The sequence below is a fragment of the Microtus ochrogaster genome, chromosome 22 (genome assembly GCF_000317375.1).
Source record: "Microtus ochrogaster isolate Prairie Vole_2 chromosome 22, MicOch1.0, whole genome shotgun sequence".
NCBI classification, from domain to species: Eukaryota; Metazoa; Chordata; class Mammalia; order Rodentia; family Cricetidae; genus Microtus; species Microtus ochrogaster.
Genome location: NC_022023.1, coordinates 2,277,675 through 2,298,072, shown reverse-complemented (window position 1 = coordinate 2,298,072; position 20,398 = coordinate 2,277,675). Strand labels below are relative to the sequence as shown.

Sequence of the window (20,398 nt, the reverse complement as noted above, 5' to 3'; positions counted from 1 at the left end):
TCCCTCCCTCCCTCCCTCCCTCCCTCCTTCCCTCCTTCCTTCCTTCCTTCCTTCCGTCCGTCCGTCCGTCTTTCCTTTTCTTTCTTGTCTTTTCTTTCCTCATGGGAGATTTCTAGCTTCTTTCTGTACCATGCTAGGCTCAAATAGTAGACTAATATGAGACTTAAAATTTTTGCGAAGTCTTCCAAAGATCACGTGTGGAGAGCAGGTGAGAGGAGGAAGAATGGACCGTGTAAGCCAGGAGATGGTTGTGAAAGATGATGTTATAGGAGTACGTAGACCTGAGAAGTAGTTAGCAGTGACTTGGTCTAACTCTGCGGTAGAAGGTGAAGGCAGCTTCCAGGTGTGCAGTACTGTACAAGGAGAAAGAATAAAGTCAGAGGTGTAAGTATAGCGGATGTAGATACTGCCTGAGATCTTACTGAACTGCCTCGGTAGAGGAGATTTAAACCCATGGCTGTCAGCTTCTAATCTAGGAACTTCCAGTTCTGCTCCAGGTCCCACTGGACTTTGGGGCCCTCAATTTATTTGGAGGTACCTCTTGGTTCTTATTTTATTAAGCCATGAGAACACTGCTAAAGCCTTATTGCTAAAGCCCTCTGACCCAAGATCAGCAAAAGGAAGCCATGAAGCGGATAACAAGTAACTGGAGGCTCCTTGTAGACTGCCCCTGGCTGGCTACAGCACAGGAATGCTGGCAGGTGGGTCGCAGTTAGTATCACCTGGGAGAAATGTTTAGTTAAAGGAGTATTGAAACGCAGAAACTGAGAGAAGAACCTCTCAGTTGTGTTTCTCTGAGAGAGGCTGCCCGGATCTGCTTGTATGTTTTTGAAATTCTGGTCATCAAAATCTTGTACTCTTGTTTTCTTGGCTTCTTGTTAACTTTTTAGAAGTGTAAAAGTCAAATGCTGATGTTGTGTGAGAGTGAGTCAATTTTCAAGATCACCAGTGTGGCAGCTGGAGAGATGGCTCAGCAGTTAAGAACACTGGCTGTTTGCCCCTCAGTTGGGTGACTTGCAACGGCCTGCACCTCCATCTCTAGGGGATCCAACACCCTCTTCTGGCCTCAGCAAGCACTACACTCATGTACACAAACCCACACACAAATACAAACATAACACGCATAATTAAAAATGAGATCTTATCTCAACAGTGGTGGCGCACGCCTTTAATCCCAGCACTCAGGGATGTAGAGGCAGGTGGATCTCTGTGAGTTTGAGGCCAGCCTGGTTTACAGAGTGAGTTCCAGGATAGCCAGGGATATACAACAGAGAAGCCCTCTCTCGAAAACAAAACAAAAATCTTAAAAAATAATTAAAATCCTTATTATAGTTAAGAATTAATTGAGGTGGCTAGAGAGATAGCTCAGCAGTTAAGAGCACTGTTTGCTCTTCCCGAGGACCTGGGTTCAATTCTCAGCACCCACATGGCAGCTCACGACTGTCTGTAACTCCAGTTCCAGGGGATCCAGCACCCTCACAGATATACACACAGGCAAAACAGCAATGCACATAAAATCAAAATAAATAAATTATAAAATAAAAGAATCAGTGGAGAAGTTAAAGACATGGGAGCTTGCCTAAAGTTATTTCTGTTAGCTTGGGTGAACTGTTTGACCTTTTTCTGCCCAGATGATCAGGGTCTGAGTTAGAATGAAGTCTTGTGTGCTTTGGGCTGCAGCGTCACAGCAGAGCTAAGGGTAGGTGTTGGGGACTTCACCTACCATGTTCCTGGTCTCTTGGGCCTTGTAACCGTTGAAGGAAGACAGACGGGTGATGGTTGAAGCCCTGGAGATGGCAGTGTGAGAACTTGACTCTGCTGTGTGCTTGTCTCGTGGTGAAAAAGCTATGAATGGAGACAAATCCATTAGCGTGGCCAACGCAGTGTGGTCAGGACGGCCTTGCTTCCTGCCCAGGGGAGTCTAAATCTGTGTGAGGCCAGGGTGAGCTCTTCGTCTCTGTGAATGATGATGAGGGTGTTCTCCAGCTCAAAGAGGGGAGTTCCTGTCCGACCCATATAGATGGATAGCAGTGAGTGCTGGGAAATCTTCCTGTTAGAGATCAATCACTTTTCAAGCTTATTTTTAAAGGTAATGTGTTTAATAGCAAGAACGATTGGAGGTGCTTTAGGAATTGTACTGGTCTGAGAGCTGCGATCCTGATGCTAGGCAGTTTTCTTACGTGCTTTGGCTTTGGGTCTGCACCTGAAAATGCAGCGTGTTCCTTCGAAGGGTTGTTGGGTTTGGCTTTGACAAGCACAGCAGGAAGCATGGTCCTCATTCTCGCTGTTCTGTGCCAGGTGCTGATCAGATGTGGGACTACCGTGCTGATCCTATTCATTGCTGGCTGCCTTTATTACTTAAATCTTTGACTTACAAGTGAATGACATGTCTATTTTTTCTGTACTCAAAATATATTTTGACTCAAAATAGAAATCAAAGTAGAATTGTGGTTATTATTTTCAGTACATTTATAAAGAGATTTAGGTTCATACAACCAGCAGTTAGTCAAATTTGGAAATTGACTGTCACACCTAAAGCTTAGATCTCCTAGGTCAAGTGCAGTTTTCTTCTTTTATAGGAGTGGTATTGCCTGTTGTAGATGGACAGGGTTTTATTAGGTCAAGGCCTGTAGGCAGAGCCCTCGAGCCCAGTAGAGGTGGCATAAGGGGTTCTTGGTATCCTGCCCTAGCCTCTGTTTGCCTTCTCCCTTGCTGCTGCCTCTGATGACCACAGGGAGGTTCACAAGCACTTGTTCATCCTCCAGGGCTGCCTAAGGAGCGCCAAAGGGACTCTAAAGGCCCCCGTCCTAGTCATAAAGGCTTACTTAATATGTACAGCCGATTAATGTGTCCCTTTGCAGCCAGTAGGAAAAGGTACTCCTCGGCCGTTACAGAAAGATGCTGTGGGCCCTAAGGCCTGACCTGCTGGGAAACCCCTTTCCAAACAGTTCATCAGTGCTAGAAATAGAAGAGGTCAGATGCTTAAATAAACATTTTTAAAGATTTTTATTATTTTTGTGTGTGTGTAAGAGAGAGGATGTGTGTGTGTGTGTGTGTGTGTGTGTGTGTGTGTGTGTGTGTAGGAGAGGGGACGGCATGCCCATGACCGTGATAGCTGTGGGAGGAGGTCAGAGGGGACGGCATGCCCATGACCATGATAGCCATGGGAGGAGGTCAGAGGGGATGGCATGCCCATGACCATGATAGCTGTGGGAGGAGGTCAGAGGAGAGCTTGAAGGGATCTGTTCTTTCCTTCTGTCATGTGGGTCACAGGAATCAAACTTAGGTTGCCAGGTTTGGCTGCAAGAACCTTGGTCCACTGATCCATCTTGATGGCCCGTAAGAATTATTTTTTATTCTTAATCATTAACTGAGCCTCTTCAGAAGAATGTATTGGCTCCAAGTGATATTTGGCTTCAAAATCTCTGCATCTTCATTTTTTAAAAATTTTTAACTTATTTTTGTGTGTATAGGTGTTTGCCCTGCATGTATGTTTGTGTACCTGGTGCCCAAGGAGCTCAGAAAAAGACATCGGCTCCCTTGAAACTGGAGCTAGATAGTTAAGAGCTGCCATATGGCTGCTGGGAATTGAACCAGGTCTTCAGCCATCTTAACCCCTGAGCCAGTACTCCAACCTGCATCCTTCAATCTTATTACTGCTTCTAGAAAGTGGTTCTGTTGGATGTCATATTCTTGTCTGCCGAGCAAGGAAAAGAGAGACTATCTCTAGGGGAAAAATATTTAACAAACAGTGTAACCCTGTGGGGTATAGTGGTGTCTGTAGGTACGCGCACTCGTGTAAACAAAGAACTTACTGACTTACTGCTTCTCTCTCTCTAAGCACCAGCTTTATTTGTTGAGCCCTGTGCTTGACACTGGGGTTTTGAGTTTTTAATTAAGCTCTGAAATGTCTAGATACATTCGTGCGTGTACACACACACACACACACACACACACACACACACACACACACACACAGACATACATAAATTCATGCAAAGTGGCAGGAATAATATGATCTTACAGGACTTTCCCAAAAGGGGGAAACACACACAATAGTTTGAGAATGAAGTTTCCTTTGCCATCGTACCACGCTTCTGAGTGTGTAAAAGTGAGATGTCTGTTCCAGAGAGAGGTGAGCTTCAGCGAAGGCAGGGAGAACATGGAGCATGTAGTACAGTGGGAAGTCACGGTGAGGAACTTGAATGTCGAACCGAGGAACACGTCTAGGCAAGCAAGAGCCATTTTGCTTTCAGATGGGAAGACCGGTGTGTGTGGGGTCGGTAGACCAGTCTGTGTTAGCAGGATAAATTGAGACAAAGTGCCTTTTACCTGTACGTGTGTGTACATGCCTCAGACAGTTAAACTATGAAGCCAGGCTGGTCACCCATGTACAATTCTATCTCAGCCTCATGGGTGCTGGGATATAGGTAGTAACAACCCTACTGAGTGATTTTTTTAAAGTATTTTTTAAAAATTGAGGTATCAAATTTTGATATATGTCAGAATAGCACAGTGGCTTATGAAGACTTTTTTTTTTTTTTATTTCAGTAAGTTTGTAGTTCCCCCTGAGAACATTTGTTTCCAGCAGTGTTTGAGCTGGTGTTAAATGCTACCAGCTGAGAGAAGTTAACATTGATAACTTATGAGTTGCTTTAAGGCTAAGGCCATGTCTTCCTCATCATTGTTTAGATAATAAACTTAGAACTTAAGGTCTGGCGCTGAATGCGTGCTTAGTAAATGCTGTGTGACCCTTGGTGTGCATCGAATGTGCTGTTCTTTCAGGTCGCCATCAAACAGATGAATCTTCAGCAGCAGCCGAAGAAAGAGCTGATTATTAATGAGATCCTGGTCATGAGGGAAAACAAAAACCCAAATATTGTGAACTACCTGGACAGGTATGGAGTGGGTGGGCCCTGTGAGCAGTTTCAGGCCTTTAAGACAGCTGTGTTAGAGAAGAAAATGAAGCCAGCACTCAGAGCTGCTTCCATTTAAGTATTTTCTGTCCTGAGCTCTTTGCTAGAAAATCCTTCTGGGTGATGGTTAACCCGCCGCCCCACAGCTTCTAACAGCTGTGCCTTCTGCTTTAGGGAAGGCTGCCTCTTCAGTCCGCCTGCCTGATGTCTTTATTTCCTTCTGTATCCCAAGCATTTCTTCATCCCACTCACCTTCTTGAAAACTCCTTGTTGTCTATACACTCTTAAAACATGGTGCTCAATCCAGTCTGGTGTTGTTTTGAAATCTGACCACCATAAAAAAATGGTTCTCTTTGTTTTTCTAAACTCAATAAAAGTGCATCTGTTTGTGCACCCCCCATGCCTGTTGTTAGCTACTAGTTAAGTTTGTGGTCAACTGAAATTTATTCCCCCCCATATAAACTAGCATTAAGCTGAGAATACAGAACATTTAGCTTACCAGCTTCTGCCTCCAGACTACTTGGATTAAGGCATGCACTGCCATTTTTAACCTGTCCTATTTATTCTTTATTACCTTACAAACATGGCCGTTGGGTTGGGGTGCAACTCTGTGATAAAATGCTTGACCAGCACATATGAGGCCCTGTGTCTGGTTCCCAGCATCCCCAGAAGAAATTACAGCAGAACAGAATTAGAATCTTACCTTTCTTTGAAATAAGTCTTAAAACCTTTCAGGTCTCCCCTCTACCAAGTAAGACCCATTCCCAGGATCAATCTCATACCTTAAGACAACACGTGCTTTTCTCCAGCATATCATGGCAGGTTAACACACAGCAGCAGCTTCCTCTCGTGTCTGCAGGGAGAAGGTGTCGGCCAGATGGGCTGAGTTACCTTTCTGTTTATCACGTAATGGGTCTGGGAGACCTGATCTCTGAGTCAGATTCAGTTCTAACGCGGGTCAATTTATAACGTCCAGGCTACCACACCACAGCCAGAATCTTCAAACTCAGAAGTCATTGTCAGCATGGTAGCCTGGTGTTCATTTTACAGCTACTAAAGACCTAACACAACCCTTTCACTTAACATATATTTATTTTATTTTATTTTATTTATTTATTTATTTATTTATTTATTTATTTATTTATTGTTTTTCGAGACAGGGTTTCTCTGTGGCTTTGGAGCCTGTCCTGGAACTAGCTAGCTCTGTAGACCAGGCTGTTCTCGAACTCACAGAGATTCGCCTGCCTCTGCCTCCTGAGTGCTGGGATTAAAGGCGTGCGCCACCACCGCCCGGCTTAACATATATTTAATAATATATATTTAACATGCATATTTTACGTGGATTTATTCGGTAAATAATGGTATCTACTGTGCTGGCTAGGGTCTTGAACTAGACCCAGTCTGCCTTGTGGATCTCAGTCTAGTAGAACTCCCAAGGAGGCCCTTTGGCCCTCCGTTTTCATGATAATACGGCTTCCAAATCCTATCCTTTTCACGTGTGTGCGTGTTGCCTGTATGCTTTTACAGGTGTGGGAATAATACTGGTATTTTTAGTTTTAGGAGGTAGCCTCTGGTATTGCAGAGAAATGTGATTTTATATTTTAGCCTTGTGTTCTTAGTTTTAGTGTTTGGGACTTCATAGACCACGTATGTTTTGTCTTTTCTAGGTGTATCCCCAACTGTTTTAAAATTGATGATTCTGTCCTCCAAATTTGTTTTTTTTTTTTTTGTTTGTTTTTGTTTTTCCCCAGAGTAGGAAACCCTAAACCCTTCCAAAGCTTCCTGAGATGGTTTCCCTTGTACCCTCGCCCCTCGATTCTGAAACCCCCTGCAATGGCTTCCTGTGTTCTAACCGTTCCTTCTCGCCCTGCATTCGCTTTCCTGCAGTTACCTTGTGGGCGATGAGCTGTGGGTTGTCATGGAGTACCTGGCTGGAGGCTCTTTGACGGATGTGGTGACGGAAACCTGTATGGATGAGGGCCAGATAGCAGCTGTGTGCCGGGAGGTAAGGCCTCTATATCACCATCCATGTGAGCTCACATCCCAAAGAGGCTTCAGTCTGGGCTCTGTGGAAACAGAAGTTAGTTCTGGCATTTATCATTTATGTTTTATGGTTGTATTTCATAATTTCTATAATCATTTTTTTTCTTAAGCTAACTGTTCTGACCATGGTAGAAAAATTAGAAAGTACCCGGAAGTCTATACTAAAACAGTCATTCATACTTTGAATCTGTAATCATAGCTATTCAAATGACATACATTTGAACCACTTTTTTCCATGCCTCCCTGCTTTGTGTATGGTGGAGGAAATAACTCCTGGTAAGAAGGTAGTAGCATCTTTCAGATAGGTAGTCAGAGAAGGTTTCTCCCTTGATTGGAATATGCATTTGAGTGACATGTAGAGGCAAGCCAGCAAAGTTATAGGATAAATTTACTGCAGGCAGAAAGCCTGATGTGGTGATATGCCTGTAATCCCAGCCCTGGGGAGGTGGAGGCGGGGAGATCATCTTTGGTTGCATGGCAAGTTCCGGGCCAGTTTGGGATACAAGAGACCCTGTCTCAGGCAAACCAATAAGCAGTCATAACTCCAGACAAAAGAAACAGGAAAAGGAAAAGCATAAATAGATATTCTTCCTCAGTGCAGTTAGACATCTCTGGGCCTGTGATGCTGTCATCAGCTTTCCAGGTTTCCACAAGAAGCATTATCCGCAGAGGTTAGGCACATTTTCACCTTCCCGGCATCCTGAGAAGGATGCTAACGGGAGTAAACAGGATGTTGAAGAAGCTGGTGTTTGCTTTGTTTTGTTTTTTTTTCCTTTTCTTCTCTTTCCCCCTTTCTTTTTCTTTCTTTTTAAAAAGATCTTTCTCATATCTTTTACTGGTTGTAATCATTGCTGAGCCTTAAAAGTCTATTTGTGCTGGCAGTGTGGGTAAGTGAGAGAGTGTGTACTTGGTATTTATGAGGCCATGGTTTCACTTCTCAGCACTGAAAAGATAAATCTATATTTGTGAATGATTTGTAACTATCTGTCTCTGTATAGAACTGGGATGTCAAATTCAGTGTGGCCCAGTAGTACAGACTTCTTTCCCAAAGTAAGATCGTCTGTGAACGTCACTTCTATGCGTCACCTTTCCTAGACATGGAAATGTATTGATAGAACACTTCTGATTAAAGCAAAATTGTAAGATGAAAGCAGTATGCAGTTTTAAATTAAAATTTAAATTGTGTGTGTGTGGGGGGGGTGGAGGGTTACATGCACATGTACGTGGTACCCAAGGAGGCCACGGAGCCATCACTTCAGCCTCCCCTACCCTGCCCCACAGAGTTTTAAAAAACTTCTTAGTTAGGAGACAGAAGATGTGGTTATATAGCCGGCTCTGCCTCTATGTGGGGCAAGTCCGTTTCTTCCTGGAGGCCTTGCTTCCTTTATCTTACAATGAGGAGGTTAGATTATCGTTAGTCTTCTAATTATATGTTTCTTTATTCTGCACACACTAATGCAACAGTGTCTACAAGCTTTGGAGTTCCTACATTCGAACCAAGTCATTCACAGAGACATCAAGAGTGACAACATTCTGCTGGGGATGGACGGCTCCGTCAAGTTAAGTGAGTATGGCTCTCAGGAAGGATGACGCTTCTCTCCATGTAGGGCAGTGGCTCGGGTGGCTAATTAAATAACAGTAGCTACAGCATTCTCCAGAGAAACCTTGTTATTTTATAAGGTGTTATGGGATATCTGTATTCCTCTGTAATATCATACAGTGTCTTTTTATTATTTTCCAACTCTTTTACATTAAAACACTTCCCCCCCCTGAATGCCGACTTCTGTGGTTCTCGGATAGGATCTGAAATACATTTACCAACCTCCTCAGTCCCCGAGAGACCTGTAACGGATTTATGTAACTCACTCATTCAGTTATTTATTCGGGAGCCATTTGCTGAATGTCTGTTATGTGGCAGTCCTTTTAGAGGTACAGGGAAGACATCCTTCACTGTCAAGGTGCGGCCAGTTTAAATAAACGTGTAGTGTCAGTGTCGTGCGAAGGAACAGCATTTTGTACAAAGGTGTGAAGCCAGCTACCTCGGCAAACTGTGTCCTAAGGGGGTAGATGGCTGGAGTGAGGGGCTGAAAGTAGGGATCTAGCCCAGTATTAGTGCTTAATTCAGTGACTTACGTCCAGAAGATAAGAGATTAATTAATTGCAAGATTCTGAAGTGTGGAGATGTGTGGTTTTTTTTTGTTTTTTGTTTTTTGTTTTTTTTGGTTTTTTCGAGACAGGGTTTCTCTGCGGCTTTGGAGCCTGTCCTGGAACTAGCTCTGTAGACCAGGCTGGTCTCGAACTCACAGAGATCCGCCTGCCTCTGCCTCCCGAGTGCTGGGATTAAAGGCGTGCGCCACCACCGCCCGGCTTGGAGATGTTTTTTATGTATAAAGGGCTAAGCATTTAAGGCCAGAATATCCTACTGGACTTTGACCATTTGGTTTGTGAAGGCGGGAGGCTAGAGATGTTGTTCTGTGTGTTCCTCCTGCTTCTCTTCATGGCTGAACGAGGAGGGGACTGGTAGCCATCAAGTGATTCCTGCTTTGGTGAGACGGATTGCAGGGAGCACAGCTCGTACTGACGGACTCTCCTCTCCCTGTTTCTAGCTGACTTTGGATTCTGTGCACAGATAACTCCAGAGCAGAGCAAGAGGAGCACCATGGTGGGAACCCCTTACTGGATGGCACCTGAAGTTGTGACACGCAAGGCCTATGGACCCAAGGTTGACATCTGGTCCCTGGGTATCATGGCAATTGAAATGATTGAGGGGGAGCCCCCGTACCTCAACGAAAACCCTTTGAGAGTGAGTGTTCCCATCTTCTTTCAAAGTATTTGGGCTTCTGTCTCTAATCCCAGAAAGTTGGATTCAGGCTCTTCTCTCTGTATACTTGGGCATAGTAATACATTCTTGTAATCTTAGACTCACAAGACTGAGATAAGATGCCAGTTTGAGGCCAACTTGTCTCAGAAAACAAAACCAAAGGGGTCTGTGAGATGACTCAGTGAATTAATGTTCCTGCTGCCAAGCCTGACGATTTGAGTTTAATCCCTGGGACCTAAGAGGTAAGAAGAGAGAACCAGTTATTACAGCTTTTCCTCTGGTCCCCACACATGCACCGTGTGGTCCACATGTGCCGTATAGACATGTGCACACACTGACTAAACATGTCACACACGTGTAAGCCCAAAGACTAGATACTGTTGAATATAAAATATAAAAGGGTCTGGGGATGTAGCTTACTTTTAGAGCTCAATCTTAGCTCTTGTATGGTTAGGGGAAGAAATAAGGGCTGATAATATATACAATAGATACTGTTCTGATAATAATACCGCATTATTATATAGTAACAGGTAGTAACTGCTGTTGAAAATGTAGGATAAGAATGATTGAAAACGTGATGAGGAAGGTTTTACTAAGAGGGAAGTTTTCTCTTATTATTTCGGCAGAAACATGAAGAAGATTTAGTCTTATGCAAGATTTTCCAAGTATCAAGAATTTGATTTGACTTTTTGCTTGTTGAGCCCCACGTTCAAAGAGGCTATTTCCCTGAAAGGAGTGAGGAGAAAGTAGACTAGTAGCTAGAGTCAGGGGTAAGAGAGGGCTGGCTGCTAGGACTTGTGGCTTTGTGAGAGCTTGGTTTATCGCACTGGAAAGGGCTTCCCGCCGGCTAATAGAACAGGATACAGTTTGTGCTGGCAGTGAGTCATGCTGGCCGATAGAATGGTCCAGACAGACTTGTGGCTTGGATGGCCCTGGTAGGGATGCAGGGGAGAAGTAGACTCGGAAAGCATCTTGAAAGCATCCTGACGAGGTGAATTGGAATAGCCCGAATTGCTGAGGAAGTCGATCCCCCTTTGCCTTAGTAACTTTTGGTGACCAAGGCCGCTTAGAACAGAAAAGGGTTTGTCTGTGCTCACGGATCCAGGGGGTGAGAGTTCATGATAGGGGAGTGGCAGGAATGGCAGCAGGAGCAGGATACTGAGAATGTCCGTCTGGAACCACACCCGAGCCAGGGGAGCAAACTGCGAGTAAGGCAAGCCCGCAGGTTCCGCCTCCAGTGACGGACGGACTTCCTCCTGCAAGGCCTTCGTGGCCCGTTCGTAGAGGGATAGGGACAGACACCTAACTTGAACAAATCCATAAGAGCAGAAAAGGAAAAATTGAGATGGCATTTATAAATATTTTTCTCTTCTTTTTTTTTTTTTTTGGTTTTTCGAGACAGGGTTTCTCTGTGGTTTTGGAGCCTGTCCTGGAACTAGCTCTTGTAGACCAGGCTGGTCTCGAACTCACAGAGATCCGCCTGCCTCTGCCTCCCGAGTGCTGGGATTAAAGGCGTGCGCCACCACCGCCCGGCCCTATTTTTCTCTTCTTATATGAGAAATGGAACGAGATCTTGCAGAGAGTTGAGAGGGTCAGGCTGAAAGCTGCAGCCTTGTTAATGGCAGTGAGTTAGTGCTGAGGAGAAAATGGTCATGAGAGAGAGAGAGAGGAGAGAGAGAACACCTTGTAATCAAAGAGTACTTATAAAACTCATTACTATGTTTTTCTTCCCTTTTCAAGAGTGGCTTCATGTCAGGGGCAGGGAAGCCGCAGAAGAACAGTTGCTGTCTAACCAAACATGCCCTTTTTATAGTCCTCTAGGGTGACTGAGTTCACCGAAGGGGTCAACACTGATTTGGGTCAGCTACTAAAGAGCTGTTTAACTTACCATGCTGAGTGACTAATAAACTGTTTATATCTGTAATCAAGAGAAAGAATAAACCCTTGGACTTGTAACACCTCAGAGCGTACGAAGTGCTTTCCAAACGCACTCTTTATTTTTGTGGATATGAAGTATTGTTTTATTAGCCACGAAGTTATATATTAGCTACGTATACATGGTCACATGGCCTTGAGATGTTAGACTTGATCCTTTAGTATCTTCTCCTGTCCTGGAGCATCCCGCAGCTGGCCATACTTTGAGAAGACATGTCTCGAGACCAAGAGAGCGAGCCTCAGTGAGACCAACATGGTTCTTCATTTGTATCGCCAGGCCTTGTACCTCATTGCCACCAATGGCACCCCAGAGCTTCAGAACCCAGAGAAGCTGTCCGCTATTTTCCGGGACTTTCTGAACCGCTGTCTTGAGATGGATGTGGAGAAGAGAGGTTCGGCTAAAGAGCTGCTGCAGGTAACGGTCCTTCTGTAGCGAGATGCCCGATGGGAAGAAGCGCCAGCCCAGCCTTTGTGTCTCGTTTTTGTCTTTGAGGTTGCTTCCCGTAAGCTGCCCTCCTGCTGTCTCACTTTGTACTTGTAGCTCTCCGACCCTCACCCCTGGGCCTTTGCTTAAAGCTGTCCCTTAGTCTCTTCCTCGGTCTGTTTAAACTTTACACATTTTCTAGGCTCAACTCAATGTCTACTTTCTGAGCTCCCTTTGAAGTTTTTCCTGTGTCTTTCAGACATCTTGTTTTGCCTGCATTAGCCTATCAAAGTTTGGGTCTTGTGAAATAGCTCTCTGAGAAGTCTATAATTTTGTACATTTTACTAAGCAATACAAAGGAACAGTGTCTCGGGCAGTGGTTCTCAACCTTCCTGACTCTGCGACCCTTTAATACAGTTCCTCATGGTGTGTGATTCCCCAGCCATAAAATTGTTTTGTTGCTACTTCAGGACTGTAATTTTGCTGCTGTTGTGAATTGTAATGTAAATATCTGATATACATGGTATCTGATATGCGACCCCCCAAGGGGTTCATGCCCCACAGGTTGAGAGCTGCTGGTCTGGAGGTAGTGCAGTTTTGGAGTCTTTATAGTCTTGTCATTGCAGACTTCAGATGGTGGCAGCGATATTCTGTTTGTTTGGAGTGAGACTCTGTAAGGGTGTAGTGAAACAGAGTTGGATTTACCAAGCCGTTTATAAAAAGTACTTTTATTCTGAGGTCACAGCTTTAGTTAGTTCATATGGTTTCAAAAACTACCTTTAGCAAGTGACATCATTCATAGTTAGCATCTTTTAAAATACAGATTCTGATTTCTTGGGTCATTTTACTGAACTGCAAACTGGGAATGTATCACATTATGGAGGTGACAGTGTATGTCTGCAGGTTAACCATTACTGTGGTGTCGCCAGACCAGAGCATGGCCAGCAGAGCAGATAGCAGGACCTTAGCACCCACCCTGTAGTAGTTACACATGAACCTCTCTGTCTTGACCACTCTACTGTAAACTCTGTTTTATTATTATCCGGGCTTCTTCTTATATGCGATCTGACTGAGAATCAGTGCTCAGACAATATCTATAGAGTTGGATAGAGATGTTTACTTATCTATGTTTGTGATTGAGGCTACTGTTTAGAGCACTGGTCTGTTAGGTATGGGATCTGGGTTCTGCCAAGTATAAGTCATTAGATCCCTTAGGACTAAAAGGCTCCTTAAACACGTGGTACAATGTAGAGTCCTTTTTGCCTTTCATGTGACTTGTGTGCTGGAAGCCATAGGCCTTGGGAAATGTATCAACTGTGCTAAGTCTGTGGTCATTGCAAACAGTCTTTTTTTTTTTTTTTTTTTTTTTTTCGAGACAGGGTTTCTCTGTGGTTTTGGAGCCCGTCCTGGAACTAGCTCTGTAGACCAGGCTGGTCTTGAACTCACAGAGATCCTCCTGCCTCTGCCTCCCGAGTGCTGGGATTAAAGGCATGCTCCACCACCGCCCGGCTGGAAACAGTCTTAATTAGGTACCCAATTGTAGCCCTTGAAAGCACCTTCTAGAGTTTCTTCCTGGTACAGCAGGTACATTCTGTCCGGCAACCCTGTGAGTTACAGGATTGGTTATTCCCATTTTTGCAGGTGAGGAAATTTACATGTAATAACTTTTGTGTAATTATACCATTGACAAACAGCAGATACAGTGTTTCAGTTATGTCTGTCTGTCTCCCAAGTGTATATGCTCTTGGTCATTGCTTCTATAGACTCAGAACATGTCAGCTGGAAGGTTTATAGGGCTTACCTAGTTTATTTTGTTGAGAGAAGTAAATGGAGGCTTCCTAGTTGAGTATTGGAGGATGCTGCTTTCTTTCTTCAGAAGACTTAGAAAAATAGGACTTCATCCGTAGCTCCTTAACATCAGTGTTATCTGGTAAATATTCACAACCTAGACTTTTTAGGATCCTCAGTCACAAAGTTTCACACCTGTTTCTCCTGTGAGAATATACATACAGACAGAAATATATAGGATGAGACAGAAACGTATAGAACCCCAGTATGGGAGCCGTAGCTTCAGGCTTCAGCCCAGATCATTCTGGTTCTTAGTTCCCCTATATCTCCTGTATCTGTCTCAATAAGTTGAATCAACCTCCAGCAATGAATGTATATGTATACGTCTCTGTGTGTCTGTACACATATATAATAATACTAAAGTTATTATAAACATGTTAGAAGAGCCAGATAATGTTCAATAATTATAAACATCACATTTGCTCAGAAAAGGAAATGTAGCTCTGATATTTATTATCAAATGGAAGTGCATCCTCAAGATAATTGTAGAAAACAAAACAAAACATAAACAACCCACCGTTTTAGGTAAGTGGTTACATAAAGAATTGTTTTCTGTAACATTTTCATAGGATATTTTCTCTTTTTAAATAGAAGTATGACTCAAAGTCTGTTTCAGTGAAAGTAATTTTGGAAAGCACCAAACTATTGAAATTCTTACTGAACACTTAGCCTTGCTAAGTTTAGTCAAGGCTTTGACAAAGAGTCCTATATGGTGCATGCTTGTATTCCCGGCTGAAGACTAAGGTTGTTGTGTTAGGACTAACCCTCAGTGTCTTTCCCAGAAATAATAGTTACTCTGTTATTGCAATAGTTTAGTTTTACTTAGGAACAAACAAAATCATACAAAATGAACTTTTGTCTTCTTTCACTCAAAATGTCTATGGTATAGAGCCAGGCGAGGTGATTTACGCTTTTGATCCCAGCAGAGGCGGGCAGATCACTGTGAGTTTGAGGCCAGTGTGATCTATAGATTACAGTCCAGGACAGCCAGGGCTGTTACACAGAGACGACCCTGTCTCACAAAACAAAAAAAAGAGGTCTATGGATTCATCTTGCTTTCAGTGTGTCAATTACTGTGTTAATATTCTGTATTTTTTTTTTTTTACAGGCATTAACTATTATAAGTAAACTTTGTATGCTTAGTCAGTGAGATAGCTTACTGGGTATCCTGGTACCTGCTGCCAAGTCTGACAACCTGAGATCCCTTCCCCTGTTCCTGTAATTGTGAAAAGAATTGGTTCCTGAGAGTTGTCCTTTGACGTGTACACACACACACACACACACACACACACACACACACACACACACACACAGAGTAAGATAGTTTTCTTCCTTCAGTTTGAGGACGATCTGACATGGCTGTCCTTACTGTCTTCAAATGGCTGCTGAGTGAGAATGGTAAATAATCAGACTCTGCTCTTTCTTCTCCTAGCACCAGTTTCTGAAGATTGCCAAGCCCCTCTCGAGCCTCACCCCACTGATTGCTGCAGCCAAGGAGGCCACCAAGAACAGCCACTGAACCACGTCCACCCCAGCATCATCGTGCCAAGCCTTCTAGGAAAGAAACACTCGTTTCAGGAACTCCGACCCTCGTGTCCTCCCCCCCTTGCCTCGCTTCTCCCATTTCCTGATCTAGTGCTCTCGTGACTTCGACCTTGGACACCGTGTGTGTTGCACTGAAGAGAACTGCAGCTGGGTGACCAGCTAATCCAGCAATGGCCATTTCTAAACAGGACTTCCCTTCCAGTTCGTGGGCGTGCGGGAGGTGACTTATGAGCAGGGGTTTACCTGAATAAACCTGTTTCTACGAAACAGAAATCTCAACCATCCCATTCCTCACCCCTCACAATCAGTTCTTGGCTGTATAAATTTATGGTTTGATAGCATTATCAATTTGCGATCAGTCAAAATTTCTTTAGCGCCTTCTTTCTGTGACCAAATTGCCCAAACACCTCGTTGTATTGGAAAACCATAACAGCTTTGGAAATGCCGTGGGGCCTGATGTTCTGCCAGGGATGTGAACCGTGACATTGGTGCAGCCGACCCCAACATGGGAGAGCTACCGTGTTTTTCTTTGTGTGTGCTTCTAGCAGCTGTTCGGGGGAACCTTGGCACAGTAGTGTCCCCTGTGCTATTTCTAGTGAAGTGGTCTTAGCTCTGTAGCAGCTTTTGATTCCCTGCATCCCCTAGGCCGCTGCCTGCATTCTGTTATGAATCTTATTTATAGCATCGAGAGATTTCCTAGAGCACAAGTTGAACGAGAGACAGTGCGAGAAAGGAGAGGGACAGCGCAGCTACTTTTAGCGTATGGCTGGGCTTCAGCACCTGTCGAGCTAGGCCCGTGCGCTATTTCAAGGTCTCAGCCTCCGTTTCTACCTGGGATAGGGAGCTGAAAGACGAAACTCAGATCGTTTGGTAGCTTCACTATTTCTGTCGAAAGAAAAGGTCTCTAAATCTGAGATGTTGTGCTCCTAGCGATAAAGGGACCCTCTTTTTAAATGCATGACCAAGCTCTCTGCAAACGGACATGCTTACTCTGGGTGTTGGGGATATTTGCTACCTCCCGCTTCCTTTGTGGATTTGGTTCTCCCACTGTGGTAGGATGCTTGGCCAGCATTGTGGCTTGTCGTGTCAGCCCCGCTGACAACTTTGTCCTGCTCGGAGGTGCGCCTGCCTCAGCAGCACACGTTTCTGTTTCCTTCAATAAAAGGAAATGAAAGTACGCTACGTGGAGTGTGTCTTTTTGCCTTCTCATGTTTCTGCTTCCCCCACTTCTCATGAAATAATACTGATTCCTCATGAACCCTTTGGAAGTCAGCTGCAGAGAGGATACCCCTTTGCGGTCATAGACTTCCATTTGTCTTTTCTTTCTAAAAACATTTTAGTTTAGATATATACTAAAGAACTGGGCCAAAGCGAAACAGTCACGACAAAATGTGCATTGTTTAAAGAATTATTGTAAACACGCATGTCTTCGGTGCCCACGTAAGAAACAGAGCACGCCTAGGACCCTAGGACCGTCTCCATCTTGCTGGTCCCTCATTCCAGCCTCCTCTCTGGTGATAACCATGACATGCTTGGGTGAAATCATATGTGTCTACACTTTCACAAACTACAAATGTATTCCACAGCAGCTCGTCCTGCCAGGTTGGTTTTCCTCCCTCCCCCTCAAGGCTGTTTTTAGGAGCTTTGCACTTACATATAGGTCTAGCCTAAGAACTGGGGGTGCTGAGTTCAATATTCCGGCTTAGTTAAGAAGACCACAGACTCAGCCTGAAGTTGAAGGAGATAACCGAAGAGACCCGATGCAGCAACAGTTGGCCGGCTAAAGTCTAGGCGTACCCTGGCTTGACGTTCCTGCTCCTGCTGTCTGGTCTCAGGGCACAGTCAAGGTGTCTGGGGCTGTGTTTCACACAGTACTCAGAGCCCTCTCCCAGGCTCACTGGTGGTTGATAGAAATTCACCTCCACCCTAGAAAGCAAAATCTAAAGAATGCTTCTCAACATTCCTAAGCTGCTGTCCTCATGGTGTGGTGACCCCCAGCCTTAAAATGATTTTCATTGCTACTTGCTAATTGTGATGTTGCTACTGTTAGGAGTTATAACTTAGATTCGGGCCGGCTCTAGAGGAAACAAGTAGCAATAATGTAAAAAATTAATTGAGTATGTTTCATCCTGGCTCACCCACAATATATATGCCCTTGGATATACTACTTAAGTCACCTAAACTTCAACTTCTGGATCTGTAAAGTAGGTATAATAATAGTATCTACCTCTGAGTTTCTGAGGAACTAAAATAATTTTTGCATAACATTGGGTACAATCCCTGGAACATGGCAATTGCAGTCCTATGTTGTAATGCTTGAAGTGACCTGGTTTGTCAGAAGACTGTGTGCTAATTCTGACTTTCACTGGCATTAAAATAGGAGCCTTACATAAGAATCTATATCTGGGAGTCTAAGTTATACTTTAGCATTTTGGTCAACGCTGGTTTCTTATCATAAAATCAACAATCACTTAAACACTGGCCAAAACTTGTGTTTGACTAGACGTGGCACTAAAGGCCTGTAATCCCAGCCCTTGAGAGACATGCAGGAGAACAGCTTGAGCTACGTTTTAATATTGTCTCAAAAACCAAACCAAAATAATAAATTGTGTCTAGTCATGGCTGCTTGACAAGACTGTTAAAGCAGAAGAAGAAAACTGAAACTCCTTTTCCTGGCTGAGTTGCTAAGTGATAATACCTAGCATTCATATCTCATGCCTCTTAGATTTGGAGTTCAAGTTTCTTTATTACAGTTGTGTTAAAAGCAAAGAATGGCAGGGCATTTGTGGTGCACACACTTTTAATCCCAGCCATCAGGAGGCAGAAGCAGGTGGATCTCTGTGACTTCAAGGCCAACTTGGTCTACAAAGCGAGTTCCAGGACACTCAGCCAGGAAGGAGCAAAGCAAAATCAAAAGAATTGATTTTAATGTTCTTGCAGGTAAAAGGAAATTGTGGGAGCTGGGGAGATGGCTCAGCAGTTAAGAGCTCTTGCAGAGAACCTAACTTTGTTTCCCAGTACCAGGATCCGACTCTGTCTTTTGGCCTCCGTAGGTGCACACACATGTGGCATACACTCACACAGACATACACATATACAAAAAAATAAAAGGAGATTCAGAGTCAGTAATCTCCCCAGGTAAAGACATTTATGCAGCCTACTGACGTGTTCCAAATCACACACACGATAAAGGAAATTAAGAAAGTAATAAAAGTTTTTTTTTGTTTTTTTTGTTTTGTTTTGTTTTGTTTTTTAACAAGAGCAGGTGACTTGTCAAACAGGAACACCGTGTGTGCCTAACAAAAGCGTTGCCCAAGATTGGGGCTTGATGCATCGCTGCTGGGTGGTTGGCCAAGAAAAAGAAATCAGAAGCTGGTACAAGACAGGTGGCATATGCACTCACAAGCATATCCCTTTCTTCATGCCACCTTTCTCGAGTTGATTTAGACAAATGCCACTTAAGACAGCCTTGACTGTTTATTCATCCTTAGTCCAAGAGCTAAAGAGCGGAACTGCTCTTCCAACAATGAAGTCACAGCTGGTTTGGAGAACTCCTGCACTCAGCTTCAAACCACAAGGAACTTGGAGAAGTGGCAGCAGTTTTAAAATGACCAACATATTTGGCTGAGGGGTCTCTAAGCCAAGGGGAGCATGTACCACTGCAAAAGTTTAAATGTGTGCTGGTGTTTTCATGTTTGTGACTGTGTCCCCCGACTATTTGAAGTAGATAGACCTTAACGTCGACATGAAACTAAAAACACTCGTGGTGAGGCACAGATCAATGGAGATGGGTTAGTTTAGGATATAAGAGTTAGCCAGAAATACGCTTAAGCTATTGGCCAAACATTATTGCAAACGATATAGTTCCTGTGTGTTTATTATGGGACCAGGTGGGACAGGAACCTCCCCCAACAAGGACTAGATGGAAAACATATGGACTTTGGGGAGGTGAACGAAGGCATGAGTAATGCAGAAGTCATGGACATTTTGGGTCCAGGATCAAGACCAGCAGGAAGGTCACCACTGTCAACTGTGGACAACTCTAATTTCTGACTTGAAGGCATCTTAACCACCAGACCGTACTTTCTATAGCTCAGGACAACGCCCCCATTCCACCTGCTCGAAATATTCCGCAATCTTTGCTTTCACCGAAGTTCTCCGGGTTTCCACAGTTTCCTCGTTCCCCTCCCAGTCTAGCTGGATTGCGGAATTAAGTTCATGGTTATGAATATAAACTAAATGAGAAAGAAAAGGGAGATCAGTTCAAGACGCCTGGGGTTGCTGGGAGACAGCGGAAGTGGGAATGGAGGAAGAGGGAGGAAAAGGATGGGGAAAGGGACAGAATCCACGTTAAGAAGGCTCAACTTTAACTTCAGGGGTTCCTGCTAAGCCTAGTCAGTGTTGTTAGAAGATCAGCATGGCCTGCTCCTTGGGAGGCTTTAGGGAGTGTGAGTAATTTGATCTCTTAACTGGGCGATGCACACTGAGAATTGAGGGGGGGGGCTAGTGGAGTTTGAAATACAAGAAATGGAGAGAGGCGGACTAAAGTATTACCGCAAGCTAAGCTAAATTTCCTCCCTGTGCCAGACTACGAAGGAAAGGGGGGGAGGGGTACCAAGGTTGTGACACTGGGTTCAGACCTCGTTTAGAGCCACGGGAGATGGAACCAATCTGAAAGGAAAGAGAATGGATTTAATCTGCAGTTTACAGAGTTTGAAGTCTATACAGCAACACACCATTGAGGACAGCCAAGGTGCAGCCAGTGTTTCTTTTTTTTTTTTTTTTTTTTCAGAAGACGGCATACGAGATTAAGCATGGTGACTGGAGTTCAGAGGTGTTCAGTTTTGTTGCAGTGGAGACGTAGAT

General features: G+C 44.1%; 1 protein-coding gene across 2 annotated transcripts in view; it reads left to right on the top strand.

Moving 5' to 3' along the window:
* Nucleotides 1-16,709, top strand: part of Pak1 (p21 (RAC1) activated kinase 1) — a 53,781-nt gene extending 37,072 nt beyond the window's left edge. For both annotated transcript variants that reach the window (XM_013350158.2, XM_005357543.2), the window contains exons 10-15: nt 4,786-4,898; nt 6,804-6,921; nt 8,424-8,523; nt 9,566-9,762; nt 11,993-12,130; nt 15,420-16,709. In XM_013350158.2, coding sequence (XP_013205612.1) covers nt 4,786-4,898; nt 6,804-6,921; nt 8,424-8,523; nt 9,566-9,762; nt 11,993-12,130; nt 15,420-15,506 — 753 coding nt within the window. In that variant the 3' untranslated portion in view covers nt 15,507-16,709. The remainder of the gene's footprint in view (nt 1-4,785; nt 4,899-6,803; nt 6,922-8,423; nt 8,524-9,565; nt 9,763-11,992; nt 12,131-15,419) is intronic.
* The last annotated feature ends 3,689 nt before the right edge of the window (nt 16,710-20,398 follow it).